This window comes from Neodiprion lecontei, chromosome 2 (assembly GCF_021901455.1).
Source record: "Neodiprion lecontei isolate iyNeoLeco1 chromosome 2, iyNeoLeco1.1, whole genome shotgun sequence".
Lineage (NCBI taxonomy): Eukaryota > Metazoa > Arthropoda > Insecta > Hymenoptera > Diprionidae > Neodiprion > Neodiprion lecontei.
The window spans coordinates 1791218-1813505 of record NC_060261.1 but is presented as its reverse complement, the minus strand read 5'-3'; the positions used below and the strand labels follow the sequence as shown (position 1 = coordinate 1813505).

Here is a 22288-nt window from a genome sequence, read left to right as displayed (position 1 = left end):
GTCAATCGAAGAAGAAAGAAAGAAAAAAAATATACAGTGCTATTACCGCGACGGAAGATGTGCGCGATTAAAGAGAAGTAAACATTTTCCGTCAAAGAGAAATTGAAGACAGGTAAGGAAAAAATGAATAAATGCAACGCACCGTAATATATATATATATGCAATTTATTTATTCATTTTCTTTTATATTTATTATTATTATTATTATTATTATTATTAATATTGCATATTATGTTAGTATAGATTATTACTTATCATACGTACCATAAATATAGTAACTTAACGTATGATTGCGTGTGTTTCTATTATTTTTTTTTTTCTTTTCGCTTCATTCATTTTGCTCTCTCTTTGTTTCGTCACTTTGTTCGTATATCAAGTATAGGTATGCGTTATAATACGTTTTCTTTATTTCATACGATGATTTATATTGTTGGGTGTATGTATGCATCTATAATAATCATAATATTCCATATAGCATATTAATCGATAATACATGAAATAGGATTACTTAAACGAGAAGAGGAAGCAAAAACATCGAAAAAAGTCACTAATCTTCATTTCACATAATATCCCTAATATATGTATATAGATAAATTAAAAATGTTATAACGGATTGTTCGTTAATGATCATTGCAATTCTGGCTCTCTACATTTTTATACTATGTATTAGGTCGGTTGGTAGGTATACAGATTATTCATTAGTAATAGGTATATGATGTATTGTATTTATATTACGACGACTTTTATATACTCGGTGGTCCGAGAATAATTCGTCGATCCTACCAAAGTGCAATCTTCTATATTCACATGACGGCTTTTGGGTAGGAGTTATAACAGTGGGATTTCGTTAAATTATTATTCAAATAACCGCTAAAGAAAAATACTATAAACATAATCGAAATATTAATAATAATGATAATGATAGTACTAGTAATACAGTGATGATAATAATATACAATAATTACAGTAACGACGATAACAATGATCATATTAATAGTAATAATTATAATAATAATCCATAATAGTATATAAAATAATATTCATAATAATAATAGTAACATAGCGTTCGAACGCGATTCGCGCGACGATGTGACGTGTAAAAAAAAAAAAATAATAATTACGCCTATTAATGAAATTCGTAAACCTGGATTGCGTCTCTTAGTGCCAAATGGTATTTTATTTTAACATTCCGAGTTTTTAAAATCGATCAAGTAATTAATCAGCGAAAGTTTGAACAATAAAAATTTCTTTCCGGATGAATGATTTTCGTGTCAAAAATAGTTGAATCTTTGGCACTTGTACATCTCCCGTTATTTATTTTTATTTATTATTTTTTTATCTGCCAGCAAGTGCCCTCCTATATATATCATATTACTATTATACCTATTTACAAAAATAAGAAGAAGGGGGGAGGGGGGGGAAACCAAAAAGAAAGTAAGAGACAAAACGTAATAAAGTATTATGCGTATAATAGATAAATAATTAGATGATCGGTAAATGTACATTTTGTTTGTTTATCAATTACTATATTACTGTTGTTATTTTTCTTTCGTTTTCATTTTCTTTTTTTTTTTTTTTCTTTTTTTGTTTCGTCTTTTTATACGCATAATTAATGCGAATATTGTGTTATGTATACACCCGCGCTGTTAAACATTTCGGCATAATAAGATTGCACGTTACATGTGAAAGATATTTTATTACTGTTATATCTACGGCATATTGTTGTTATAATGATAATAATAATAATATATAAAGTTTTATCATTATTTTATACATAGTATTTGTCTATGTGTATAATTATCGGTGTATGATTATTGCTGCAACCCTCGATATACAATATTCATTGTTCAATAATTGAATAATCAATCAATCAATGATTATTTATAATAAAAAAAAATTAACAACCGATTATACGCAAAACACACGGGATCGGTGTAGCACAATCAAAGATGTTACGGGACTCATAACGTCTTTGGCATCGATTCTAGTCACGTCGAAAGGAGGGGGCAGGTAAAAAATAAAAAAAAAAAATAAACAATTTGCGACGACGTAGAAACGAACGTATAACAAAATAAAAACGCCAAAAAACGATATTTGCTTAATCGATTTGCTCTTACACTGTACATAATTTTTGTTTCGATTGATTTTTTCTTTCTTTCCTTCATTGTTGGTTTACTTTTTTTTTTTTTTTCATTTGTTATTGTTGTTTTTCATCGCGTAATTTACCGCTATATTTTTTTACCATATATGCAATCTATATGTATATGCTCTACATCGTTATTATTACTGTAAACTAATCACAACACGCGTACAGCTCTATTTTATTTTTATTCTTACTTTATTTATATATCCTTTCTCTCTCTATCTATATATATGTATATATATAATGTATATATATACACATAGTTATATAGATGGATATAATGACTTGTTATTACCTCCATGGTAAACAATTTAGAAAAATTTTTATAACTCTTTATCTCTCACGCTTTCGAACGCGACTGATTATACTTCGAAAATCAAATACAACGATATCCTGTTGAAATGACACGCAAGTATATCGGTTTTGCGTCAATACGGTTATGCTTATAGCTGCACGTGTTTGCCAAAAAGAGAAAAAAAAAACAAAAAATTCCATCAATATTTAGCATAATAATATTGATGATAACAATATTGTATGGCATGGGATAATCATCGTCATGTATGCGTACAGTTATTATTATCTTCTCCGCTGTCGTATCACTTACATATGCATAATATTATTTATATATTTTTATATATATATATATATGTATATATGTATATAATATATATATATATATATATATAAATATGTATATGTATAAAGTTAGGGAATTTGTTCACAGTTACGTTATACAATACCTATTAATATTATTATTGTTGTTATTATTATGACGAAGTTTAAACTAAAGTTTGAGAGAGTTTGTTTCTGTTTCTATCTTATAGTCTTGTTACACGGAACCGCGAATGTAAGTAAAAATAATAAGAAACGTGCCATTCAGGGTATAACCGATTCTTTGTTCTTTATTTTATTTTCTTTTTTCTTCTTTTTTTTTTACTTTCTGTTACACTTTAATCGATTACAATGTATATTAAAGACGATAAAAATTAATAACTGAGATTGACGAATTTGTCGAGCGTTCTTCGAGATTTGTATGCAATTTCATTAAAACCGTATGAACCGTTTCGCGACAGCAAATGTATATTTTTGCAATGTGTTTTTTTTTTCTTTTTTTTTTTTTTTTTTTTTGTTTTAACGATAATACGCATTACACGATTGCACGCAGCAGTTGTGTTTTAAGATTAATTTTACTCGTATAATCGTTCAGCGTACCCATAAATCGTTTCATTCGTTAATTTTTCGTCACGTTTCAAGAATTTTCGTCGTGACACGAAATATATGAAAAAAAAAAAAAAAAAAAACCAAAAAATATAAAAATAAAACACATCATGAAAATATACTAATACGATCACACGTATATTTCTAGTTTGTGAGAAATTAGGAAAAAAGAAACGATCTCACTGTTTTTCTTTTCATTTTCTTCTCGGTTTAAGCGAATTTTGAAAATTCTTAATTACCTACACACGATGTTAAAATTTTTCTCTTCTTTTTTTTTTTTCTCTTGTTGCGTTTCTAAATTTATTTTATGACTTTTTGTTACACAAGTGGTCGATCTAGGGAATTTTTATCTCACATTTTTTTTCCTTAAATTTTCTGGAAGGCACTTACTACTCTTTATACACAATATTTGCTAATAATTTAATTTCTCACAATTTAATTGTTTGTTTGTTTTTTTCCATTTTTCTTTTTCTTTCCTTCTAATCAACTCGCATCTCTGCTTAAACCTCTCTTCTTTCAATTTAAATCCTCGCAATAAATTTACAACGCTTTTTTCACGATTTGGTAAGTATTCTATGTTTTTTTTTTTTTTTTTATTATTTCATTTTTCTCCAACTTTTGAACACATTTAAGCCTAAATGTAAAAATTTTGTTTCTAGAGATCGATATTTTTAATTTAAATACAGGTAATCATATAATATATGTGTATATATACTTTTTTTTTTTTTTTTTGTGGTTGGATAATTCATTTTTTACTCAACTCCCAAAAGACAGTCCTAGAATCTCACTGTTTATTTTCTCGCCTTCTTGATTAAATTTCTCTTCTTCCAAATACCGCTAATTTAATTCTTAATTTTTGTTCCACCTCCGAGTTTATTCATCATTTTCCCCTCCCCGGCTCAATTTAATTTTTGCACAAAAACGTTTTGTATCAAGAATAATTTTCTAAAAATTTATTTTTCCTCTTCCTTCCTATTTATCTCACATTAAATTTGTTTTCAATTAGACGCGTCGTCTCGCCACCGAAATTTTATTAACTCACATTATGTAATCAAATCCAACGTATAATATACCTATTCATATATGCGTGTACGTGTGTGTGTATATATATACATATATACTTTCGACTTGTGACAAAAAATTTTCACACGATGAAACCACAATTTTCGTTAATTCCTAAATAACAAAACTTTTCTCTCCTTTTCTTTATAATTTAGTTTCTTTAGTTAATTTTGCCTAAATTCTTCCACGATCATTGCACCCAAACAGTTTTTCTTCTCTCTTATTAATTCGAGTCAAGCAAAAACAGTATCTTCTAATTATTTTTTTCACGAAGGCCACTTTAATAAATAAAAAAAAAAAATAAATAAATAAATAAATAAAAATTGTCAACATTATTTTGGAATTTCGTTTGAAATATCGCGGCAAATCAATCACGTTAAGTCAAGTTTTACAGACTTATAATTTAATAATTTTGCTGACTGAAAATTGTTAATGGTTCGCGTTGATAACGAGAAAAAAGTGTCAACACTTGGCAAAGACTTTCGTTGCAAAAGTCAAACGTTAACTTTTGAAAAGAAAAAAAAGATATATCGAAAACCAGCCCGGGTTCGCAGATCTTTTTGCATGTGCTTTCAAGTATCACAAACCGCGGGAAAATCAAAATATTCAAGTATAGAAGTATTTCACACATGTTTACAGATATATAATATTTATATATCGATGCATAAAATAGCCACGCGGCTTGATTTTTACAGGTTTGTCGGTAATATTTAATTCCACATAATATCGTGTACCTATATCAATGCATTTATAATACAACTGATGCATAATTTCTTTATATTATCCCCGTATAATGTAAGAACCTTCTCTCTTCACCATTTACGACGAAGACGACGATGATGATGATGATGATGATGATGATTATTATTATTATTATTATTATTTTATTTTTATCGTTATTCAAATACTTTCCCATCTCTCGGTTATAAATTAATTTCAAATAATTTCACGTATAAATTCTCTCATACCCCAAATATACGGCAGGAAGGCGTTATTATTATTTTACAAGTTTACCATAAATGTTAATTGCGTTTAGATACATATCTTTATATATATATATATATATATGTGTGTGTGTGTTTGCAATAGTGATAATAATCCTATTATTTATATTTAATAAACAGTAAGGTAAAAGTGTCGCCGATATTTTCTCTGTTCTTTCTGTCGTTTTTTTTCTTACCCTCCTTTTTCTTGTTTCAATATGAAAACGATAATAAGGAACGATGAAAATTAAAGTAGACGTTACTTATTTTTTTTTTTTTTGTTTTTTTTTTTTTTTTTTTGTACATAGTCGCCGCTCTTATACTTATTTATAATAATATATGTTCAACACAGTGAAGAATTTTCACGACAATTCCTCTTCAAAACTATTCGTCTCAACAGTCACAAAAACGATCACTTACAGACGTTTCGGCGCAACTGATTAGCCAAATTACCTTTTTCATTTCACTTCATGTTTCTTGATTTTATCGGCAAAAAGTACACTCTTGTAATACGAAGACTATTAAAAAAACAGAAAAACAATACATATATATATATATATACAATCACGCATATAATTCTGCAAATTTGAAATTTCAGAATCCTAATTATATCACATGTGTCTTTTCCTTCTTCTTCATCTCCCTTAATTTTCTTTTTCTTATTCGTATAGCAAGAATATACTTTCTTTTTTTTTTTTTTTTTTCCCCTAATCAAAAATCAGAGAGATAGCTGCCCAATTTTCATATTTCACTTTATAGCTTAGAAGAGTCGCGAACGATAATTATTTTGCAACACGTGCACGATTTCCGCGGTTTTTTTTTTTTGTTTCTCTCTTTTTACTCAAGATCCGGGACGAACGTAGCCCTTTTTTACCGACCGGCGGTCATAATAATCAATAATAATCAACAGCGGGCGGAAGAAAAAAAAATATATATATATATTTTAATTATATATATATATATATATATGGGGCATTCCACGCCAACTCGGTAAACGGTTGACCATTATATTTCTTGATTTCGCCAAGGATTTTTTTTACATTAGTAGGACCCTTGAAAAGCTTCGAAGAACTTTTTTAATTCAATCGAGTTATTATTTTTCGCGAAAATTATTAATTTCCTTATTACACACATGTTTCAATTCACTGATCAATGCGATTTGATCCCGGACTTTTGGCAAGAAAAGAAAAAACACGCTGAATCCATACACGTGTTACAAGAAAAAAATATGGTGTCGTACGAAGGGCGTCGCGTCATTTTTGCCCGCGTGTGTTTGCGAGCCTACGACTCGTACTGAAAATTTCACACCGGTGGTAAAAATTTTTAATTTTCCGCCCTTGTTACACAACATACACTACATCGCTTTGAATTCTCTTCCTCGCAATACATTCGCCGCGAAAATGTATTATATTATTACGAAGAAGAGGCTTTTGTCGTCGAGTGACTAGAAAGTTCACAAGAGAATAATAATCGTACCATGTACTGTGAAAAGAGAGAAAACAAGACTACAATAATAACATTAATAATAATAATAATAATAATCGTACTAAAAATAAAATCGCTAACCTCTGCAGAATAAAGTAACACAGTTATAATTATCATATATATATATATATATATATATTTATATTGCGTGTGCGTATATGTATATGCGATTCGCGGAAATTATAGTTTCGCAACCGCAAGCTATGTCTCGCTGTGTCTTTCCGCACGAATATCATCTCATTGAATTAAATTATAATGTCCGTGATTCATTATTCACTTGATTCACGCCGTCTCTCTCTTTTCTACCTCACACTCTCTCTCTCTCTCTCTCTACCTCCCTTTCACCGCCTCACCGTATCTCTTTGTTGCGGGCTAAACCTATTACACGTTAATTATCCACATGTATCCGTAATATACTAGATATACTGTTTTTTGTTTATTTTTATTTTTTTTTTTTTTTTATTTTTTTGTTTGTTTCCTTTTTTTTGTGGTTTTAATTGTTTTTGTGTGTTTTTTTTTTTGTTTTTTTTTTTCCTCTTTCACTTCGTTTTTACTGTACGGCACGACGAGATGTATGGACAGCACGACTATAGGTATAATATACTTAAGGTACGGGGTCTATGTATCATTTATCACTTATTTTATTTATTATTATTATTATTATTATATTGGTAAACGTAACAGTTATCAAGATCCACGGTATCCCAACATAAATTGTCGGGTATAAATGTGTATTGCGTACAGAAGATAGTTGGTATAGTAGCTAGCTGCCTAATGAATCTTCGAATTTGGTTTAATTCTAACTTCCGAAAGCCACGAAAACCGATCCGACATGCACGGATCATCAGTTTTACGTTTTAAATATACCTTGAGTATGTGCAGTGGGCGTGTTGAAAATTATATTACCTATTATACATTTGGCGTTATTATTACATGTAGATAATAACAACAAGAACAACAACAACAACAACAACAACAATAATAATAATAATAATAATAATGATGATAATAACTTATATATTTTGTAAGTGTGTATATAAATAGCTGATGCAGCCTAGCGTTACTTCGATCGTACAGTTTTATTCAACTGTGTTAATTTTTGACATTTTTCGTCGTTTCTATAATTTTACCGTTCCTAGAAGACCGTTTCGCTTTTTCGAATATCTTTCTCTTTTTCCGACTCACCCCGTGATATAAAATTTATTCTTTTCAAGTAAGGGTGCATTTCTCATTGTCAAACAATATTGAAACTAAGAACGAGAATTTTTTTAATCGTCAACACTTTTCACCGAATCTTTCATTCTCTTTTTTTCTTCGTGATATCAAAAAAAAAAAAAAAAACGAAAGATCGGTTTGATTAACGTAATATTTCGTTACGGTACTAATTGAAAATAAATTTTAATACCGCGGCGGGGGTGAGACTTTGACAAAATGAAGACTGCCGTTTTCTTTGTGGCCGTTCTTCTGTGGATGCTATTCTGATTTTTTTTTTGCACTCTACCCAGCGGTGTGTGACTGTGTACGGTATGTTGTGTTGTTGAAAAATGTCGTTGATCGTGCGCAGCGCTGTGTATAATGTATACGTATATTTACATAAACATTTTGTAGTTTTTAAAATTTTTTTTTTATTTTACGGATTTTAACTATATCTTAGGAAATATAGCGTATTACTACTTGACCTCATATAATATGCGCATAAAGTACCGCAAGCTGGAACTTCGCTGAATGATGTAACAGCTTGTATGCTTGTGTTTGTGTGTGTAGCGATAAGTTATGATAAAATACGCTGTAAAGGCTGCAGGCAGGGAAAAATCGAATTTTAAGCCCTACTATATTATATATGTATAGGTAATACTATTGTTCGTGGCAAGATTACATATTCCGCAGTTATAGCCTCCGCCCCTTACGTACCTTAATAAATTTTAACCTTCGCCTATATACGCTATTTTCTTTTTTTTTTTCTTATTTTATATACATGCAAGGATATTGATACCGGCAAACCGGGAACCAGAAAAGAAAATTGATTAACTCACTGACAAGGATACTTTTTCATCAATAATACGTCACTTTTTTCGACGACAAAAATTTCTCCTTATTTAACCAACGCGCGCGTTAATTCCGAGGTTATTATTATCGTCATCAATTATTCAATTGTATATTTATACGATTTATTTTGTACATTATGTAATACACCTCGAGATGGCGCGCGAATAATTTTACACGCAGTTTTCTTTGTGGTACAACTTTTCCATGGCGTATTTTACCTTGTTTTGATTTTACGTCAACGAGTTTATTTGTTCAATTATTCTCGGCTTTTCCGTTGTACGATCAATCTTCACATACAGTTGTCAAGATCTTATTGCTTATTTTTCTTATCCAATCGAAATGATTGCTGTTAAAGATTGAAGACGGTCTAAACTAGCGACCAATGAAAATGATATTTGGTACGTTTTTGTTGACAGCAGGGATGCGAAAAAAAGAACCGAATAACAAGTAAATGAAAGAATAAAATAAAAATCGTAGATGTAGAAGTAAATCGTATAGATTTTTTCTAATAAATCTTTCTGTTCAAAAATCAAATAACAATCAATCGTTTCTTGCAGTGACTTATGTTTATGTATCGCTCTTATATTTGCGCGTTTGGTGTAGCAAAACAAAAAGAAAGAAAAACATTTTATTGTACGTATCCAGAGCCTTGTGCCTCGAACAACGCGTTTTGATATCAAGTCTTTCACGTTCTGATTCTGTTGTGCATTGTTTTAATTTCCTTTTTTTTTACTTTTTCTTCTTTTCTCGTCTGCTTTTTTCCTACATATTGTTCGTATTTTGTAATTATATTTATATGCGTCTATAGAATCTAATCTTATTTTATGTTATCAACGGAATTACGGGACAATAACATTGTGTGTTCTTTTAAATATTTTTTCCTTTACTTCCTCGTTTATTACATCAGTTTTATATACTGCTATAATTTATTTCATGCGCTGCGCATTTATCATTTTAATGGGTACCAGTAATCTTAATCGTTCATTATTACTATTATTATTATTATTGTTATTGTTATTATTATTATCGTTATTACTAAAGCTATTATAATAACAACTATGTAATTATTGTGGTTATTATTTTTATCGTTATTATAATAATCATAATATATAATATTATATGTATGTATATATGTATAATTCAATTTTATCGAATAATCTTATACACGTGGGGATGCTGCTGCACACCTCTACATTACAGAAGGCAATTTAGTGAGAGAGTTGTCCGGGTTGTATAAACGCATCGAATGTTGAGTTTAAAATTTTTTTTCCCTTTTCTTTTCTCTTCTTTCTACATTACAATAATTACAAAAATTATTCGCATTTGTTATACACATTATACGTTTTGTTTTCTGTCAACAGGCGTAAAACTAGCCTTGACACAATGTTCAAATTTCGAAGAGTAATTTTCGTCACACTACCATTTGACAATCTTTACTACGCATACATGTATTTACTCAATAATTGATTTTTTTTTTTCTCCGAGATACATCTATGTATGTACTTTTATTTATCCCCTCTTTTTCTTTCCGTTTTCGCCGCTTCTCCAAACTGGGAAAAAACAATTTATATACAGGAACCTCGCATAACTGTGCGTGACTCTATGCCATATAAATACTCTACTCCCAGTAGCAGCTAGCTGTCGTTTCTACATGTGCACAGAATGAGATCCAGTCAAACTCAAAGCTCCAGAACGCGGGAAGGAACTCAACACGACCGGAAAACAGTTATTGTGGGGCGCAGAGGACTTGGAGGATTAGATCTCCACACCCGGCTGCTATTCGCACCTAGAATCTGCCTGGAGAGGCTCCAGTTTCACCGGTATTTTGTCCTTGTCCTTCAAGGTGTGATGGGGACTCTTCACCAGGTCCGCGATATCCTCCTGGAAGAGGTTCTCCGGTCTTGGACTAACGAAACTGCGAGTCGGCTTGTACGTCATCCCGCTGACCCCAATTCCGACCTCGACGCTGCCTGGGATATGTCCCGGGTCCATTAGCGGACCCAACGGACTCGCCAGCGGGCTCTCCATCGGACTTTCCGGCGGTCCGGAACCCGGACTCGCCAATCCGAGGTTAAGCGGTGAGTTGCCATTGTTCTGATGCTGTGCTTGCAGCGCTGCCTGAATGTTGGTCGACAAATTCGACGACAGGTTGGTGCCGATCATGTCGTGCTGTTGGGAATGAGCCGCTGCCACCATACTGCAAACCTGATGACGCAAACCTGAAACAGGAATTCACGATTCAAAAACAAGTTAGCTAGATTTCTATTATTCTTTCGCATTTTGTTCAAAGAAGATATATCGAAACACCTGCGGGCAGGCAACCCGAAGCACGTCCGTCACCGCGTATGCGGTGTTGCCTATCCGCGGGCGACTCGAGTGCCCGTTATCGCCATAATCCAACAGAATAACTTCATACAAAATTTCACGTATGTACGCACGGTAAACTTCCTTCCTGTGTTCTCTTTTTCTCGTACGCACCTTGGGCTAGATTTCTATTATTCTTTGGTTTTCCTTCGTGTCATGTTCTGTTCAAAGACGACATGTCGAAACACCTGCGGACAGGCAACCCGTAGCACGCCTGTCACCGCGTATGCGGGGTTGCCTATCCGCGGGCGATTCTAGTGGCTGCGTTATCGCCACAGTCTCACAGAAAAACTTTACACAAAGTTTCACGCACGTACGCCCGATAAACTTTCTTCCTCTGTTCTCCTTTTCTCGTACTCACCTTGCGCAACGGCGGCCACGGCAGCGGAAACTGCAGCTCCAGGGCTGACGGCACCCTCGGGACCGTTGCACGCGGCGTAGCTGGCGAGGCTCGGGTACAACGTGGTTGGCTCCTCCTTGACGATGTGGGCGGACTGTCCATCGCGGAAGACGACGGCTCTAATCACTCCTCTTATGTGCTCGTCCGGCCAAACGCCGAGAAGAATGCGCTGAGGCCTCCCGCGGCCCTTGGGTCGGAGATCTACGGCAAAAGGAAAGGGCGAATGTTACCGCGGCGCCAGGGGCGGCACAGGATCGCTCCATCCCTTGGGAATCCACCCAGGAAGATGTCGCGAACCCCCCGCCGATCGCCGGGGACAGTTGGCATGGGTTGACAAAAACCTACTACGATCTATGACATTCCATCACTCCGGAACCAAATTAGAGAGAGTAAGGCAACTCATCTTTTTATTGTCGAAGGAAACGTGTGTTTGAATACAAGACTGCAGTATTATACTCGAACGAAGAAATTATCTAGGTTCATCAATTCGGAAGGTTCAACGTCACGTATTTTAATGATCAGTTTAAACAATTTCGTTTGATTCAGTGAGACCAAGTTCAAGTTTGCTCGTCTAGTAGATATACCGGGAATGTTCTCTAAAATTTCTCGTTTAAAACAAGCAGTAGGCAACCGAAGATACATTTCAATACGTAGGAACTTAAAGGTAGCTTCGGTTGCCTGTCTGACAGCTTTGAGTATAACGCTGCCTTTCGACTTTCACTTTAGGTTCGGTAACTTTCTATGTAGAGAGGGGTTAAATTTGGGAGGGTAGTAAATAAAAAATGGCAACTAACACTCACCGGCTCCGCCGTCCGCGCTCGGTCCCAACATGTTGTGAACGCGGTTCGCATAGAGGACGAACGTCGGATACGGGATGTCGTATTTTCTGTGAACAGAGAAACGAGCATCTCGGGTTAATACACGATATCGAGGATCGCTGTACCTTATGAATAAATCAAGGCAAACGATCGTTCAAAATTTGGACACGGACTCTGATATCTAAAAATCAATCAAGCCACAGCTATAGGTTCGTTAATTCTTCACCACCTGATTGAGATGGAGGTGAAAAAAGGATCGTTTTACAATTTGCTCCGCGGTCATAGTCCACACACAAATATGGTCACCGTTTCAAATCGTTGATAAATCGTTGACGGTGGAAGATTGCGTTGGAAGAAAAAACATTCACACGCGTATGTATGCGTGTATACATAACTGTTTCAAGGAACTGTAGAGACGTGTGCAGGAGCTTTGTATAATTATTGTCTCTGTATATATAATATTCGTTCGCTCTATACAAATTTTTACATAGTCGCTTTGCATTATATACTACACACAGACATGGTAACGGAAGACGAAAATACGATGGATCTTACTAACAAGTATACAACTCCGGCGTTAGGTAAAAACAATCTACGTATACAACGATTTATCTTTAGAAAGAGACGAGGATAATGAAAAAGAGAAGGAAAAAATGAGGTAAAAAGAATATGTTTATCATCGCGTATATACATAGATATACGTATGCTGAGATTGAACATTCACGTACAGACGGTGTGTGGAAGCAGCTGGTATTAGCATAGAGCATGCGATACAGCTATAAGTGCGGGGATAACGTTATAGCTTTAATTTCGGATGGTAACGGAGGCATCAATCACGGAACGGGCAATGCATTAAACTAACGATAGAGAGAGAAAGAGAGAGGGAGAGGGAGAGTGAGAGAAGCTGACGGCAGCTGGAGAAAAGAAAGGCAGAAGAGGAAGAAGAAGAAGAAGAAGAAAAAGAGGATGACAGAAGAATAAAAGGTAAAATAAAGAAAAGGAAGAAAGAGAAAAAAAGAGTTCCGTGCCAGATGGGCTAAATTATTTAAAACAAAGACCCGTCCGTTCGAAAGCACGTTCAACATCGTATACAAGCGAACGAATAGCGGCAGGAAAATCGAGTGACAACTCCAAGAGAAGAAAAATACATAAAGGAGTACGATATTACAAAAAGGAAACGTGGAAAAGCTGCAGGATGAGATAGAACGGTATACAAGAGGGTGCGCAGATTTATTGATGACACTTCTAGGAGTGTAAATTTGCCACCCGAGCTTGAAATTTTCACTGGAAAACGTGCAGGAGCAACGGGAAGGGGTGACGTGACGATACTCGGGTAGGTGGAATGAAATATTCAGTGCAATTAATCGCTAAGGATCGCAGAGGGGGGAGTCTTTTCACCTCCAGGCGAAGGATCGAAAAGCTTAGGTAACAAGTGTGTGAAGGACTGACCTTGCCGCCTGGCTCAGCGAGAGGCCCTCCTTGAGGACGCTGAAAATGGCCTCGGCCATCGTCTCTGGCCTCCAGGACTTGAGGGGTCCGCGTTCTCTGAACCGAAGATTGTGGACCAGACTCTGATTCGTGTTCCAGCACTTCTGCCACATCGATTGAAGCTGGTACTGGTAGCTGTCTGCTGTAACACCCCCCCGAAAAAGGAGAGAAAAACTGTGAGTGGACGTTTCGAGATCGTTATCAGGCGTGTTCGTTGTTTTTTTTTTTTTTTAAAGCATTAATTGAATTCGTTTTATGCCTTCTTCGTTGTTTATTTATCAGCTCTTTGAAAATTCGCGAGATACATCGTAGATCGACGCAGACAGGTAAAGAGGAATTTCACAGGATTGATTTGGAGGTTCTACGTAGTTCTGTAAACCGGTAAAACGTTGTTCAATCATTCAATTCTTGTCGTCTTTTATCTTCAAATTTCCTATTTTTGTAGAAAAAGAACCTTTTAATTCAAAAACTTTCGAGTCGGTACTCTGTTCAGGCAACAATTGAGATAGCTGTATGGATAGTGAAAATATCGAGGTACATATAATTTACTGCAGAGATGGATGGAAGATACGATACATTGAAAACGAGGGTATCGCAAATGCAGCAGGTAGGTACAAAGCGAAGGTACGGATGATGCAAGTGACTGTTCAATTGTACTGACAACACGATAAAGGTTTCTTTCTTTCTTTCTTTCTTCCTTTCTATTTGTCTCGTACATTCCTTTTTCTTTCACGTTTGTTGTTCTTCAGTTTTAAAATATTTCAACACCTTTTTCTCAGCGATTTCAGAGAGCGAAAAGAGAAAGAAGAAAGAGGGAGAACGCGCGAGCTTCTCGAGTACGAAGGAATACGACTTCCACAATAGGGTTTGATATTATAAAATTGATAAACAAATATACCGTACGTACATCGATAATTGCACAAGAAATGAAAAATATGTGCCGCAGCGTTGAGGAATGTTTAATAACGCCTCAATTGTATTGTTCCAAGTTCTACAATACAATCATTGCAGCTATACGGTACGTGTTATATACCAATATACATATACCTATATTATATATATATATATATATATATATATAACGTGTGTAGTCGTCTTGATTTTATAACAAAGAATCATCATCGTCATTGTAATCGCGTTCGTGATATTTAAGAGAAATAAGAAGAAAAAAGAATGAAAACAAATTAAACACAGGGGAAAAATTCTTTTTCAACTATACAATTTACTTCTTATAAACAATTGTTTTCATCGTTACTTGCATTATAAGAACTCGAGGCATTTCTTCTGTTTTTATTTTCATTGTTTTTCGAATTCATTATATCACGCGACAATTTACATAGTACAAAAATATTACTCGTGTTATTATTGTTGTTTTTATTATTATTACTATTATAATTATCACCATCATTGTTATACATTAAAAAATGACAGAGAAAGAAGAAAGAAATTTTACAAACTGTATAAATTTTATCAGATACGGTTACACATACATAGATATATACATATATATATATATATGTACTACAAATGAACCGATCCTAGGATTGATTTATTAATCAGTTAACCAATCACTAATATCGACTATTTTCTACTGACTTGTGTTGCGTTGACTTTTGAGCACGACGACGCCAATTGTCACGACAGCTTTTCTACTTCTAAAATAATACGTTATGTTTACAATATACGTATAGCATAGTCTTAAAATAGGGTCGCGAGAGATTTCTTCTTTCTTGACTGTGCGAGAAATAACACATCTATACTTAATTCAATCAACGCATTTCAATTTATTCGTATTACATAATCAGACGTTCAAAATTTGATCCTAAAAATTTGAAGCTCCGGTCTCCGCCGTCAGCTTCGTTTAACAACTTTTTTAAACGGCACATATATTGTATAATAAATTCATAACAATTATCATTATTATCACCATTATTACTATCATTATTGTTATTGATAGGTTAAATATAATTGGATCAAATTGCGGATACTTTGAATCGATTAATTAGCGATACCCAGAAACGTCTCAACAGTTTAAGGCACAATTCTTTTATGCAAATTTACAATTTCGAAAAACTCACCGTCTCCCAAAGTTCAAAACCGTTAGTGTACCGCATTTGATCCGTTATTTTGAGCAAAGTTTCCGATTGCCTATGAATCGTTGTCGATGTTTCGATAACGTTTTAGAATTGAACGTGAGACGATGCGGGGTTCGGAGGTCATATATATATATACACACATACATATATATGTGCACGTGGTAACGAGGTTAAAACGACTTATTTATATGTACAATAACGAATACCTAAAACGAATTGAAACGTACAGGTTGTCGGTACGAATTAATACCGACGAAAAGTTAGAAGTGTTGGGTTGACACACCAACACTGCAAACATAAAACGGAGCTATTCTCATGTTTCTGATCGTTTTAATTTCTCATTAGACTATCTTGCTTATAAAGAAGACAATTTCCTAATTATACTTAAACAAAAAATGAAAAAGAAAAAAAGGTTTAGAAGATATAAAAAAAAAAAAAAAAACACAATGAAGAAAATAACACGAAGAAACTAATGGCCTTAGCGCGCGTCAGAGGATCATAAATAACAATATAATATCAACAATAAAATTGAACGAGCCACGTGGCAGTAGGTAATTATTATACTAAGAGAAAAGAAAAGAATAAAGTAAAAGGAATATAACGGTAATGATGTAAGGGAGTGAGATCGCGGCTGTATACTGGCAAATGAATGTAGAAATATTGTAACGCAAACTCATCATCATCACGGCTGTTGCAACAAGTGTTATTAATGACGAGGAAGGTGAAGAAGCAGCCTGAAAAATTGCCGCGTGTACGTACCTACCCGTACTTCTAATTCGACAGCGACGTAGGTCGAATTAGATGCGTGTGCGTGTGTAGAGAAGATAAATCAATTAAGTGACAGGTTGTGAGGTAAACACACAGTCGTTGCGAAGGAGCAACGGTGACAATCGAGTCGCGAGAAGAGTGAAACGGAAAAAGGAAGTTAACGAAAGAATTAAATACACGGAGACGTGCGGTGATAATAATTGCGAGCAAATCTTAATGCGAAAATGTGTCAAGTTATAACGATATTAACGGTATAAAATGGCAAGTGTTTGATACGCGAGAGCGTAAGCGGGGCAGCGTTCGTATAAATATATTTAAAAATCCTGATACCGTTTCGCGTCTGTACGTAAAATGAAAAATTATTTTAACGATCACGTAACAGGATGGATGAATAATTTGAAATCTAGTATATCGTAAACGGCCGTTGGTTATCTGACAACGGATCAGAATTTATTCTAAATTCTAGGAACAAACGTTTGTTGTAAGCGGTACGCGCGACAAAATGAGTGACCAAAAATCCAGGGCGGACACGCGTTCGGCGATAGATTTCGATAGTTTTCATCCGCGAATACGTTCGGAGCGGAGTCTAGCCAGATTGTGGGTAAAGCGAGAAAGCTTTTTGGCACAAGTCGGTTGAATTTGATCGACTACCGTAGGTGCACGGTTGTTCCGAACATTGATAAAAGTCCCCGTATTTCAGCATCGAAAATCAAAATGGCGGCCAGATAGCCGACGCCGTTAGATATATAACTGCGCGTTGGGGGTGAAGGGGGGGCAGACCAGCGTTGACTAACCCCCTGAAATATGTAATTACGCGTATCGCGCTTGTGTACGAATATATATATATATATATATATATATATATATATATATATATATATATATATATATGTATTGGTGCCCCGTTTTTATTCCTTGGCGCCTTGGGATACACATGCATACGGGATCGGCGTGTGCGTGAGCAGAATTGAATTTTTAATATACGGTATAGTAAAACGTTAGCGTGACGTGTGGGGGCTGTTTCTCCCTTACAACTGTGCGGGTTGTACCTTTATGCGAAGAGCGGTAAACGCGAGGTAACGTTGTTAAATTTATAGTGCGCCTGCGTAAATACGTGTGTGTACACACACACACGCACACACAATGCAATATATGCAATACAATAATAATGCAACGTCTTTTATCCCTGCGTATATATATATATATATTCGTTCGTCGTGTCATGCAGCCCGTTATACCCTGTGTTTTCGGCGCTGCTTAATAACTTAACGAATGTAGAAAACCTTAACTTAGTATAACTTGTACGCCTAGGTATTATATTATTTTAGTAATTAATTAATCAACTATATGCATATGAATACGTAACGGGGTATACATATAAATTCTATAATATATAGCATCTAATAAAATGTAAAATATTACTTACAATTTAATATTTGACAGGCACGCGCGCACGCAACCCGCACGTATATTATTAATATCATATTTTATATACGTACCGACGGCGCTGGAATGGAATGGAATAATTTTTTTTGTTTTATTCTGCGTCTATAAACGCGAATGGAATGAGTAATACATGTATTCGTCTATCCAGGTATAATTTATATACAATGTCTTATTCTTTGCTCATAAAAGTATCGTAACGTATAAATAATACATTATATTAATTATCATATTCGCTGGAAGACGAGTTTAACGAACGTCCGAAAGAGATAATCTTGTAGAATTAAAATGACATTATTTTAGAAACTACGTTACATATCACCTGCGATATCGAGTCTCGCGAATCACGCGTCTAAGGCACACGCGTTATAATTATTTTGGCCGGAATGTTGTTAGATTCGTTTATTATTATTATTATTATTATTATTATTATTATTAGTATTATTAATATTATTATTATATACACGGGGGACGACGAGGGACAATAAGACTAGACTGCACACCGCGTCGGTTTCGCGATCCCCGATTGTGGTTACGTAGAATCCATCGATTCACGGAACACGTTCCTTCTTCGGGAAATAACGGTGGGAATTTCAAGCTTCCCATGATCAAGGAGGTTGGTTCGTAGAAAATCGACACTTTTTATTAATTTTATTGCGAGATAGTCGTACGTTGAGTATTCATCAAATTATTATATTCCTATAAAGCTTATACATTACGATGTTTTTAAAAACTCGTCAATAACATTAGCCTATCGTAGAGTGAAATGAAACAAATCTTGTGTAATTTTTAACGATCTTAAAGCGATTGTAACCGAAACATCGATAATATATAAGATTTAATTTATACTCTCAGTATTTCCTATTTTTTGTACTTTTGAAGAGAACCTCGTAGCTTAAATACGAATAAAGTAATTTGACGAATACTCAAGGTACGATTATCTAGAGATGAAATAAACGGAAAGTGTCAATTTTCGACCAACCAACCTCCCTGATGGTGAGAGGATGTACTCAACCCAGCGTTGTCTGTGAAAAATCAAAGAACGGAAGCGTCCATAGGAGTGGATTAAAATCGGGCAACAGGTGAAAAGAGGAAAAAGATAAGGAGGACCGCGACCTCGTCACTCGTTATCGTTCTCGTCGTTGAAGTAGAGGGAAACGATTGAGTGCTTTTTGCAGAATGCCCACCACCACCGGAACCCGGTGAGACCGGTGAACATAAAACCGGGATCTCGTTTCCGCCTGAGCCTCTGAACGTAGATGAGAATGGCGTTGAGGGACTTTTTCGTCCTCCGATTATAGGGGCTGATGCTGATGTCGCAGCAGAATTCGAGGATGGCCGATTCCTCGGACGTGTTCAGCCCGACATCCTCGAGGACCATCATGCGTTTCGACTTGCCGAGTATGTTGTCGTATAGTGTTCCCTTGGGTATGCCGTACTTGGTCGAGGCCTGGGTGAACCGCATCTTCTGGGTGACGACGGCCTCGATCGCCTCCTGGAGGTCGAGCCGCGTCCACGTCGGTGCCTTCAGCTTCAGAAGCGTCGAGTAGTCAGCTAAAAATCAGCAGAGGGATTTTTTTTTCTCGAAGAAAAAAAAAAAAATAAAAAATCGAAAGCATACATGTGACGGGACGGCGGTTTTGCCTCGTGAGAGGTAATCGATTTCTCGTCATCGACGACTTTTCATCAACGTCCGTACCAGGGCGGGGCCTCGATGTCGCGTGACGTCGTCGCCGTCGTCGCCGCCTCCTCCTCCGGCCTGCAGGCATGCATCACGGTCGAAGGAAGGAATGGAAAGTGAAGGAAAGGAAAGGAAGCCTCGAAGCCTCGCACCTGTCGATCGCCTCGGATTAGCTCCCGCGACTCCTGTCATCGTCTATTCACCGCCCATGCAACACCTTGACGTTGACCTTGTCCCATTCCCGGTCGAGGCTGAGGCCGGTCTGACCGACCCATCCGGAAATTGTTGCCGGGAAGAAGAGTAACAGAAGAGGTAGGATAAGAAGGCGGAGGTGGAGGAGAAGGAGGAGGAGGAGGAGGAGGAGGAGGAGGAGGAGGAGGAGGAGGAGGAGGAGGAGGAGGAGGAGGAGGAGGAGGAGGAGGAGGAGGAGGAGGAGGAGGGGGAGGAGGAGGAGGAGGAGGAGGAGGAGGAGGAGGGGGAGGAGGAGGAGGAGGAGGAGGAGGAGGAGGAGGCTTTACCGCTTATCGTCGCCAACTCGGTGCTCTCTGGCAGCGCATTTCGTGTTCTGCACGTGGAAGAGAGCAAGAGAGGGAGAGAGGAAAGAGTGCCTACTCGGTTTGTTCAACAGGCGCCCACCCCGGTCTCAAGCATCGTCGGATTACAGATACGCAATATTGTACTGCTGTAATTCCCCTTCGCATGATGTTCCATACGTAAATATATTTATATATTTCAAATATATATATATATCAGGGTGGACCTCAGAAATTTCGACCGGCACACCCTCCAAATCGGTTTCAGATAGTTCAAAAATAATTCCCTCATTTTTTCAGATTTTTATCTCAACTCTAATCCGTGCTCCTTGAGGCTGGATTGCCCCGATCAACCCTTTAAGGGGTACGTCAAATCTACCCAACGGATTTAAATCAAATTTGATGAAACAGTTTGTTTTGGTTCGCTGTTGATGAATCTGAATTAAAAATTTGAAAATCTAGGTCGCGGATCCAATATGGTGGACCCAAACTCCAAAAGTCACTTGGTATTGTCATATTGGATCCACCATTCTGAATTTTGTAATTTCGAGTTTAGATTCGTAATCAGCCACCCAAGAAACCCCCCCGATACCAAATTTCATGTAAATCCGTTCGGTAGATTTGACGTGCCCTTGAAAGGGTTGAATGGAATCCACCCTCTTCGGGGCACGAGTTAGAATTGAGACAAAAATCTGAAAAAATTAGAAAAAAAACTTTTAAATTATCTGAAACCGATCGAAATACACAAACAAAATTTTTAAGCAGCACCCTGATATGTATATTATATAAAAATACATATATTGCGAGCGAATCATATCAGTCAATCAATCGACTGTGTAATTATGTGTAGGTAAATAAACGGGTTTGTGATACTGCATGGTTTCGAGTGTCGCGTGTATCCGGCGCGTCTGTGCGAAATGCGAATAGAAACTGGAGAAAATAGCACCGTAGGTAATTAAAATTAAATATTAACATTGATATTGTCATCATTATCGGCGTCATCGGCATTATCAATATTGCTGGCAAAATACACGGCGTATGTAAATTATTCGATTCGATCTCCAGGTATCCGTACAATAGTGTGTTCTATCCATAAATACCGAGTAAATTATATCTGGGTCAGATATGTTTGGCAGATTTGTCTCGAGGCATTGTTGCTACGATTTATTAAAGCTGGGTTCAATTTGTCCGGGGAAGTCTGGCTGGCTGTTGGTTTCTTTGCTGAGATGAGTTATGAGTTTTGATCCCGCTTAACGTCCATGTATGCGCGCGTGTAACCGGGGATGCATTTCGATGGATTTCGCATACACTATATTGCGCCACACGCAGAAGAGCACTTGACCTCATGCTGACACACAAACGCCGCTCATGCTTTAGGATTTTTCGTATCGCGTGTGCGGGAGTTTGACAAGTAAGGGTGAAAACCGAAATAACAATATTCTGCGGTAAATGGCCGTGATGCCAAGGAATACAACAGTCCTTTTTCACGGAAAAGGACTCGAACGTGGAAGGATGTTACGGAGAAAATGACCCGAAGAGGAATCTTATCCTGCTCGATGGAAATTGGACTCTGTAATATCTGGTGACTGGTGTGGCAGTCGCCCAGTTCACTTTATTCTATACATCATTTGAAAAACTCACCGGCTATACTGGAGGTGGAGGCACCGAGCCAAGCGTGGGATGACTCCAACAACTTGGCCTGAAACAGAGAAAAAAAGTACACTCGTATTAGTCACTCGACTTTGTTCCTCTTACCGTTA

At 36.0% G+C, this 22288-nt stretch overlaps 1 protein-coding gene across 4 annotated transcripts in view; it reads right to left on the bottom strand.

The window, feature by feature from the left end:
• Positions 1–3558: 3558 nt before the first annotated feature.
• The window catches only part of LOC107222311 (protein bric-a-brac 2), a 126629-nt gene continuing 107899 nt past the window's right edge, over positions 3559–22288 (bottom strand). The window contains exons 2-6 of one of the 4 annotated variants that reach the window (XM_046731494.1): positions 22170–22227; positions 13969–14149; positions 12496–12587; positions 11663–11902; positions 3559–11156 (exon numbers count right to left, since the gene is read on the bottom strand). In XM_046731494.1, coding sequence (XP_046587450.1) covers positions 10714–11156; positions 11663–11902; positions 12496–12587; positions 13969–14149; positions 22170–22227 — 1014 coding nt within the window. In that variant the 3' untranslated portion in view covers positions 3559–10713. The remainder of the gene's footprint in view (positions 11157–11662; positions 11903–12495; positions 12588–13968; positions 14150–22169; positions 22228–22288) is intronic. The other 3 variants (XM_046731496.1, XM_046731495.1, XM_046731497.1) reach the window with 3 other exon arrangements.